Source organism: Desmodus rotundus, chromosome 10 (assembly GCF_022682495.2).
Source record: "Desmodus rotundus isolate HL8 chromosome 10, HLdesRot8A.1, whole genome shotgun sequence".
NCBI lineage: Eukaryota > Metazoa > Chordata > Mammalia > Chiroptera > Phyllostomidae > Desmodus > Desmodus rotundus.
The window spans coordinates 46,724,588-46,733,798 of NC_071396.1; the positions used below are offsets into that span (position 1 = coordinate 46,724,588).

The 9,211-nt window shown below is 60.0% G+C and overlaps 1 protein-coding gene across 7 annotated transcripts in view; it reads left to right on the top strand.

Moving 5' to 3' along the window:
• Window positions 1-8,722, top strand: part of JADE2 (jade family PHD finger 2) — a 49,095-nt gene extending 40,373 nt beyond the window's left edge. For all 7 annotated transcript variants that reach the window (XM_024575012.3, XM_024575010.4, XM_045183848.3 and 4 more), the window contains 3 exons: window positions 159-276; window positions 2,823-2,951; window positions 4,155-8,722. In XM_024575012.3, the coding sequence (XP_024430780.2) occupies window positions 159-276; window positions 2,823-2,951; window positions 4,155-4,960 (1,053 nt within the window). In that variant the 3' untranslated portion in view covers window positions 4,961-8,722. The remainder of the gene's footprint in view (window positions 1-158; window positions 277-2,822; window positions 2,952-4,154) is intronic.
• Window positions 8,723-9,211: the final 489 nt, after the last annotated feature.

Genomic DNA, 9,211 nt, shown 5'->3' on the forward strand with positions numbered 1-9,211 from the left:
CCGGGCTGGGCTTGGCCCCGTGGTTTGGATCAGAGAAGCGTGGCTTAGGACTAGGGACGCACTCCAGGTCTGGGAACGGATTCCCAGATGTCCTGGGCAGGTCAGGCAGGGGTGGTCAGTCTTGAGTAAGGTGGGCAATCTCTCTTGTGTTTCCCCAGGTTAGAAATCTGTGCTACATGGTGACGAGGCGTGAGAGAACGAAACACACCATCTGCAAACTCCAGGAGCAGATATTCCACCTGCAGATGAAACTTATTGAACAGGATCTGTGTCGAGGTAGGCGCCTTCCCCGCCCGACGCCGCCACCTCGGCGTGCACGCTCTCGAGGGGCTGGGTCGCAAGGAGGGCGGTCTGTGGGACCTGGTTTGGGGGCATGTGCGTAGGGCCCGGGGCCACTGGCCCCCACCCCTACCCCCCATCATTCAGTTACTGGACCAAGATGGGGACCTCCCCAGGGTCCCAGGTGTATACTGTTAGGCAAGGCGCCAGAGGGTGGACTGTGGGCATCAGGCCTGCCCTCAGAGAGCCTTCTGGTGCAGTGGAGACATCCGGGTAGTGCCGGGGACACAGTGGTTCAGGAGTAAATTGCATGTGAACTGCTGCGGACTAGAGGTCCTGCCGGCTCAGTGCCGGCACTGGGACTGGAGGGGCCCCTGCGAGCCTGCATGTTGATCCCGAGGAAGGCGGCCGCCCTGGTGAGGGGAGAGGTCGGGACCTCCACTCGCTGTCTCTTGGACCCCATATGGGATTCAGGCCCTGCGCCGGCAGTTTCTTCCTCTGTTTTCTTTTTTTATTCTCTTGCATCGCATGCCTTTAACAGACCTGGAAATCGAAGGCCAAAGAAGCTCTGATACCGCTTTTATCTGTTAGTTGTGTGCGTGTTGCCAGACACGGGGGCCCTTCCTGGAGCGTTCCCATGTTAAGGGGGGCAGTGCTTGGCCCCGACAGCGGTGCACTCACGTTGAATTACATGCAGAAGGAAGAGCTGGATGGAGAGAGATTTGAGCCAGGGGCTGCCCCTGCGCCCTCAGCCCCTGAGCCAGGCCAGGCCTGGAGTGGACAGAGAAGAGGGCTGCCGGGCCATCCCTGCCTGAGAGCCAAGCTGCCTCGTCTGCACCTTGGGATCACCACCCACTCTGGTCCACAACCCCAGGAATGCCAAGTGCAGGTGGTGGGTCAGGGTGGGTCATGGCCGGCTGTGCAGAGCTCAGAGCTCTGCATGCGCCCCCAAGACTAGGGCAGCTTCCTGGCTTCGGGAGCTTTCCCAGGCTCCCCTCACCTGTCGATGCGCAGTGAGCAATGACTTGAGCGCGGGCAGGAGGCCAGGCCCTGTGCTGGCCACTGCGGGGCACACTGCTGTCACCTGAATGGACGAGGGCTCCTGCCCTAGAGGGGCTCGCCGTCTGGGAAGACGACAGGCAGTGGTGCCAGTGCGGAGACAGAGGTGCGAGAGGTGGCGTCAGGGCGGCAGTGATTCTGTGGTGACGTCTGCGGCTCACAGTCAAGGCGGCAGAGGGCAAGGCAGGCAGCACACTGCCACATGGGACTCCAGAAGCATGTTTGGGAGCCTGGGGGGCCCACATCTGTGCACTGGGTCTGGAGACACCAGCAGCTCCCAGGCCTGAGTGGCTCTAACAGGCAGGACACTTGAAGAGAAGACTGGTTCGCCTCTGCCCAAAGCTGAGGGCTCTGTGTTTTTGCGCTTGACCTTTGGGGTGGGACATGGGCGATAGGCTGAGCCTTATTGCTGAGGCTTGTCTGGCCAGAGAGCTGGAGAGGGCTTCCCGGTGGTGGTGATATTTAGGCCGTGAGCTGAACCAGGTGAAAGATGAGACAAGGAAAGAGCATGTTTGGAGATTGTCTTGTTGGAGAAACTGGAAGGAGGCCAGCGCAGGCGCAATTAGAGCAGATGGAAGAAACCTAAAGCAAGGCTGAGGGGCTGCCAGTGTCGGCCATGCGAGGTCTTGGGACCTGCAGAAGGAGCTCAGACTGTGCTGAGGACAGTGGGGGCCTCAGAGGCCTCTCCAAAGTACCTGCACTGGCCCCATGTTACAGAGGTGGAGACTGAGGCCCGGCGTGAGGCCACACAGGGAGTCAACAGCAGAGCTGGGCAGATTCCAGAGCTGGGCTCCCCCCGCCCCCAACACTCTTAAACCCTTATGCAGAAAGCCCTCCAGCCAGCAGCTGAGAAGCTGGGAGAATATTCCTGGCCGCTGGGCCTCCGCCACACACGTCCCTCCCTGCTCCGGTCTTCTCCGTAGCCCCTTAGACCTGTGTGGTCGTGGACTGAGGGATGTGACGCCCAGGTGTGCGCCCAGGGCTCCCATCTCCTGTCTGGCCTCAAAAGCAGACCAGGAGACCAAGGCAGGAGACTGGCTAAAGGGGCTGTGACCAAAGCCTCTTGATTGTGTCCTGTCCACCCTCATGTCCAGCTTCTTGGCCTGGCCTTCAAGGCCCTGTCCTGCCCACTCACCTCCAGCCATCCCGCCAACCCCCAGGGCTCTCCCAGGACCTGTGGGCCCTGTAGGCTGAGCTGCAGCACAGACCCTGCCGAGTGGTCCTCCACCCTCGTGGCCCTGTGCCCTCCCCAGGCCCTGCCAGAGCAGCGGTTACCACACTCTCCCACACCGAGTGCCCCTTGACTCCCTGGAGCCCCGGTTACCCCGGGCCCCAGAGGCTCTGAGCCTCGGGTACGAGGCAGGGCAAGGTGAGCTGGGTGGTAAGGTACCAGCTGAGGGCGGGTTCCTGCGGCGACATGCCGTGTCTTGGTTCTGGCTAAGACGGTTCGGGATAACCACCTGCTCTCTCTTTCCCTGGCGCAGAGCGGTCTGGGAGGAGAACAAAGGGCAAGAAGAGCGACTCAAAAAGGAAAGGCCACGAGGGCCCAAAGGGCAGCCCCGAGAAGAAGGAGAAGATGAAGGCGGGGCCTGACTCAGTCCTGGGGCAGCTGGGTGAGTCGGTGGTCACACTGGCCTGGCCGACCGGCCTGGCTCACAGTGCCGCTCCGCTTGCAGCCCCGCCCGTGTCAAGCCATCAGGGACCAACAGTGCCCCCGCTGCACAGAGTGGGAGCTCCAGGGGGGTAACTAGGCCCTTCTTTGCCCGGGGACTCCCATCTTCCAGGCACAAAGGCAACCAGGGTTTCAGAGCCCAGCTGCCACACCGAGAAATTCCCCTTCTGTAGACTGGAGGCTATGCCCGGGAGCTCAGGAGCTGACTGCCCATCCCACCAGCCAGGGTCTGGGGTAGATTTCTCCAGAGTCCCTGAGGGGACCTCTAGGCCATCTGAGCCCTTCTAGGAGCCCCGAGCTTAGAAGTGAGGGCCCCAGAATTCTCCACCCTTGTCCCAGTCTGCCAGAATCTTTCCAAATGGGCTGCTCTTAGTACCAGGGACCTTCATGGGGCCACCCAGCGAGACCCAAAGGAGTGGCCAAAGGCTGGCCCAACCTGTCTTCACTGTCATAGACCTCCTTACCGCTGCCCCGTTAGGCCAAGCAGCCTTCAAGGGGGCCCCTGCAGTGGGCTTTATCTCCCAGGATGTCACATGTGTCCCCTAGAGCACCTCTCAGGGATCAGGGGCCAGGGGGGAGTGCCTTCTAGACCTCACTTCCAGCCCGGAAGCTCCAGGTTGTCTTTCATTTCCCTTGGGCCCGGGAGGAGAACTACTTGTGTCCAGTGGGAGGCCCAGTCTCACCAGCTGTCCCAGCCTGAGTAAAGAGGGATGGCCCAGGGCCAAAGCAGGGCCTGACATCCAAGAGGGACCTTATACCCTGATAACCTTGCCACCCTATTCATGCCTGACACCCTTATCCAAGTTTCTTGCTTTGGAAGCTGAGAGGCAATGCTCATAGAAACCCAGCACCCCCTGGTGGCTGGAGGGCATTTTCCTCCAACACCCATTCCCCCCACCCCACCGTACCACCTGGGGGTGAGGGTGGTGGGCAGGGCTTCGTGAGTGTGCACCTGTGCAGTATCAAAGGCCCTTGGGTGGTTTAACGTTCTGCTGTGGCCACCTTGAAATTCTTAGTAACTTTTGAACAGGGAGCCTGCAGGAAGGAAGGTACCCGGTGGCATGCTGGGTCAGACAGGGCTTCCTGAAAGAGGGTGGGACCTACACCTGCTGGCATCTCACCTTCTTCCTCTCCCCACCGCCAGGCCTGTCCACCTCCTTCCCCATCGATGGCACCTTCTTCAACAGCTGGCTGGCGCAGTCGGTGCAGATCACGGCGGAGAACATGGCCATGAGCGAGTGGTCCCTAAATAACGGGCACCGGGAGGACCCCGCTCCGGGGCTGCTGTCTGAGGAGTTGCTACAAGACGAGGAGACACTGCTAAGCTTCATGCGGGACCCCTCACTGCGGCCCGGCGACCCTGCCAGGAAAGCCCGCGGCCGCACCACCCGCCTGCCTGCCAAGAAGAAACCACCACAGGACGCTCCCGGTTCACGGACGACCCCAGACAAACCCCCCAAGAAGCCCTGGGGCCAGGATGCAGGGGGTCAAAGTCAAGGACCACCTGCCAGGAAACCCCCACGGCGAACGCCTTCTCACCTGCCGTCCAGTCCTACAGCTGGGGACTGTCCCATCCCAGCAGCCCCCAAGAGCCCACCGCTGCTGACCCCTGACACCCCCGACGAGGCAACCCCAATGGCTGCCGACTCGAACGTCCAAGTGCCTGGCCCTACGGCGAGCCCCAAGCCCTCCGGCCGGCTGCGGCCATCCCGCGAGAGCAAGGGAACCCGGAGATCGTCAGGCGCCAGGCCTGATGCTGGGACCGGACCTCCTTCTGCTGTGGCTGAGAGGCCAAAGGTCAGCCTGCGCTTTGACGCTGAGACAGATGGCTTCTTCTCTGACGGGGAGATGAGCGACTCCGACTTGGAGGCCGGGGACGGCGGGGTGCAGCGGGGGCCCCGGGAAGCAGGGGCTGAGGAGGTGGTTCGCATGGGAGTTTTGGCCTCCTAAGTTCCCCCTACCCCCGTCTCAGGCCCTGCCCTGGTCCCCCGAGGAGGCCTCAGCCCAGACACAACTGCCATTTCCAATCTGCTGAGTGTCCCAGACCCTCGAGGCCGCCACTCTGTTGTGGTTTTATTTTTAATACAGAGAAAGTTTCGAATCCCACACTGCTGTCTTTCCTCTGTGCTGGCCTAGCACATTAGGGTTCCTTCCGTGGCTCCGGCTGCAAGGACTGGGCCAGGTCCTGGCAGCGTCCCTGCTGCTGCTGCTGCAGCGTCCCCACCGGCCCCCGTGGCCTTGCTGGGCTCCTGGCTAGATGCGGGCAAGGTGAAGGAAGCGTAGGACGCCGGCCCGCCGCCACCGGGGGACACAGACTGTCGTTTGGGCATTATTTCATGGCAGATGGGCCGGGCCAGGGCCTGCCCACCTTGCCCTTGAATCCCACTGGAGTCCATTTGGGGGGTCCTGCTGCACTCCACTGATCCCCAAGGAAGTATATATAATAAGTGACACCCAGCAGAGTCTACTCACTGTCACAAGCACAACGAGCTTATACGAGAAAGCACTGAGGGGGCGCAGAGGGCCCCTCCGGTTCCAGGGGAACCACAGCCGTTCTGTTGACCCACATCAAAGGCCTGCCCGCCCACCCTGCGACCCTCCACTCCCTTGCTGCTCTGCCCCTGCCCGGCGCCCAGCCCTGCAGCTCTGGGAGTAGGTTTTCAGAATCCTTCCCGAGCTGTGCCACTTACTCAGGGGACTCCCAAGCAGCCAGCTGCTAGTGCCAGTGGAGGGCTGCCAGGGAGGGCCAGTGCCCAGATCGGGGCGTGGGCTCCGACTCGCCCGCTGCAGAGGGTTGCTCTGGGGCTCCGACTTCCTTCCTTCCTTAGTGACCAGTCTCGGCCGAAGTCTGGTCACTCCCAGACAGCTGCCCAGACCAGACCGGTTGCCTTTTCAAGTTTCCCAGTCCGGCTAAGAGATGAGCTGCTTCCTGGGTTTCCTTTAGGGGACTCCTCCTTCCAACTAGCGGTGGGATCCCGGGGCGTGGCAGCCGTGTTGGCTGCTGGGACTGTTGCAAGTCTTGCTGTAGGCTCCTGGTTCCTCTCCCTCCGAGCCTTAGCCCCCTTTCCCAGCCGTGCCCTCCCCACCACCCACCTGCCTTTCCTGCTCACCCCTGCCCAGCCCCCAGCCCCAGGTCCCAGGTAGTTGCTCTGAAGAGTTGTAGTGGAGTGGCCCCAGGGTGATAGCTCAGGGAACAAACAAAAAAGGAATTCAGTGAAAACATGTCTTTTTTTCTTTTGTGAATTACTCCTGGGTCACTTCTGCCACTGGTAATACGCCAGAACTTCTCCAACGAGAACCTTGGGAAAGTCCAGTGAATCAGTAGAATCATTCTGTGGATGCCAAAGAATATTTTGACCATAATACAGCACAGCCTGGACCTAACAACCTGTCACTTGGACTTTTTTTTTAATGGAGTTCTTTAGCAACGAAGTACAGAACCACGTTCGTTACGCACACCAAGGAGACGAGCCCGAGCTCTTGGGAGAGGCTGCGGTTCTGCCGCTCGGCTGTGGGAACCAGGAACCGGGTGCTGGGTTCCAGGTCCTGGACCGGGCCCACCGCGAGCTTTCCGAAACTCAGACTCACAGGGAAGGAACCCTGGCGGCGAAACCAGCATGGCCAGTGTCTTGGCCATGAGGCTCCCCCCTGCAGACACACACAGCGCAAATCAGCAGGATGGGGGGCGGCTTGACCACTCACTCCCGACTTCAAAACTATCGAGGTACGACAGTGGCGTTGTCATCGATACTCAGTTTCATGTGAATTTTAGCAAAATAGGAAACAAAGATAAAGACTAAATTCAGGGCATGGGACAGATGTGTCCAGTGGGAATGGACTCAGCAGGCTGCAAGTGTTCTGGGCGTGGGGACGGCACAGCACGAGCTGCTAGGTGGAGTTGAGCCTGCCTGCCACCTCAGCAGTCCTGGCCAGTGTGGAGTCAGCAGCAGCGTCCCAACCCTGTTCTCTGTTTACTGCCTTTGAACAGACCTCCTTCCTCCCCGCGCTTCGGGTCACAGCCTTGTCTGTGCTGGACCGCCTAGTCTGACCTCGCAGCGAGAAAAGGGATGAGCTTAAAGAACAACCAAACTCTCCCCGGGGCATGGGGGTAGGGGAGCCAGGGATGGCATAGGTCCAGCAGACTCAGCACGTACCCCCGCCCAGACCCCTTCCTCCACCCGGAGGCAGTCTGGGCTCCCCGGGGGCGGGAGAGACCAGGGCGGGTGTACAGTGGGCCTGGCGTGACAGGGCAGCCAGCCCTCTCTGGGGCCCTCTGCTCAAGTTGGCCTGTGGATTCTGACCCTCTTCTCCGTGGGCTCTCGCTTTGTTTGGACTGGGTTGTCCCTGGGACAGGCCCTAACCTGGCCTCATCAGGTGGCTGTCCACCTGTAGGATGCCCACCAGGCTGCCAGGAGGACAGGATGCCAGTTTCCTTCCACCATCAGCCACGACCCCTCACTGTTTCTGGCCCGATGCCCCTAAGGTCAAGGCGGGAAGAAGGCAGGAGAGGCCTTTCCAGGCTGGGGGCCGGGGCAGACCTTGCACTTGACCACACCAGCCCACACTCACCAGCCCTCAGGGAGGGTGAGGCTGCTCTGTGACTCATTCTGGCTGTCATCCCCATTTCCCCAACCCCAGCTGCCCACCACCACCTTCACCCCCATCACAGTGAGAAAGGGCAATGTGCAAGGGAAGTATTTTTGTGGATAGTAGATGTATTTTACAACTAGCAAGGAGAACAGAGGTAGATGGGTTTATTTTATTAAATGAGCTCTAACTTGGGGACGGTGAGTGGGGCTCGGTTTCCGTGGAGAAGCCGCCCGTGTTCCCAGACATGGGGCTGGACTGCGGCGGGTGCATGCGTGCGTGTGTGCCAGGACACGTCTCGTGTGTCCATGTGCATGCGTGTTGCTGTGTGCTGTAAGTGGGTACACCGTGGGACTCGCCGCGGCAATTCCTAGAGAATCAACTGCTTGACTCAGACGGCGGCAGCGGCCGGACTTGGCATTCCCGTGCTCGCTGCCGGGGTGGCCGACCTCTGCCCAGGCCCACAGCTCTGCAGAATGGCCTGGGTGTCTGTCACAAGGTCCCCGGGGAGGCCTCCTCCCACGCCCCTGGCCCATCTGGCCACATTGGCCAAAGAGCCAGGGCTGGAGTCTGGGACTGTGGGTTGTTCTTTAGGGCACTTCCTGCCACCTTGTCCCTCAGGTGCGCAGCACTGTGCTCCACGTCGGCTCGGGGTGGGGGGTGATATGAATGTCACAGGAGGAGATTCCTTCTGTCTTTGTTTCAAAGAAAGTGATGTGCCATTTGTTAATATACAAGAGAAATATTGAAAATATATTGAAAAGAGCAATTTTAAATTATTTTTGGCTTATGTTGCAATATTTATTTTCTTGTATTAGAAAAGATTCCTTTGTAGAGAAAAAATGTATTTTTCATTAATGCAAAGACCTATTTCTCCTTTTTGTACATTGTCCGTGTTCGCTCCCCTTAACAAGCAATAGAATGTATGGCCGCCCCAGGGTGGCCGGCGCCTGCCGTGCCCTGCATGACTCCGTGTTGCCGCTGCTACGTAGCTTTCAGTCCCATCCTGTCCTGCTCACTCACGGGGGCTCCCAGACCCGGCCCCCGCCAAGGCCCGTGTCTCAGGGAGCCCTTTGCACTCCTCATGTGTTGGCAAACGCAGTTAATAAAGCAATGTTTTCTGTGCTGGGTGGTGTGCGGCTTCTTCATTGCACTGAGTAGGGCAAGGGGTCCCAGGGTCCTGTGCAGCCACCAGAGAGTGGGCTCCATGCAACAGCAGTGTCCCCCGGGTGTCCCATGGGGCCCGCTGCTGCCTCCTAAGGAGTCATGACAGTGATGGCCATAGGGACCGCTCTGTACACGTCACACCGGGGGCTGTGCTCAAGGGCCAGGTTTCTTTGGCTCCTCCCTGTTGTCATCCCCTGGACTCAGCAGATGAGGGATGTACTTCTGGTAGGAAGTGAAGCCCTGCGTCAGGCGGGGCTCTGGGGTTCTTGCCACCCCCGTGGACCACCTGCTTGGGACAGTGGGAAGGGTTGGGGGCAAGCTTGGGCCTCTGCCCCTGCGTCAGGGGAGAATTTCGCCCAGCGTTGTTTTTCATTCATTGTTTTCGGAGGACGAACTGCGCCCAGGCTCTGGAAAGTGTGGGAAATGTCACCGTCCCTGCCCCGGGCA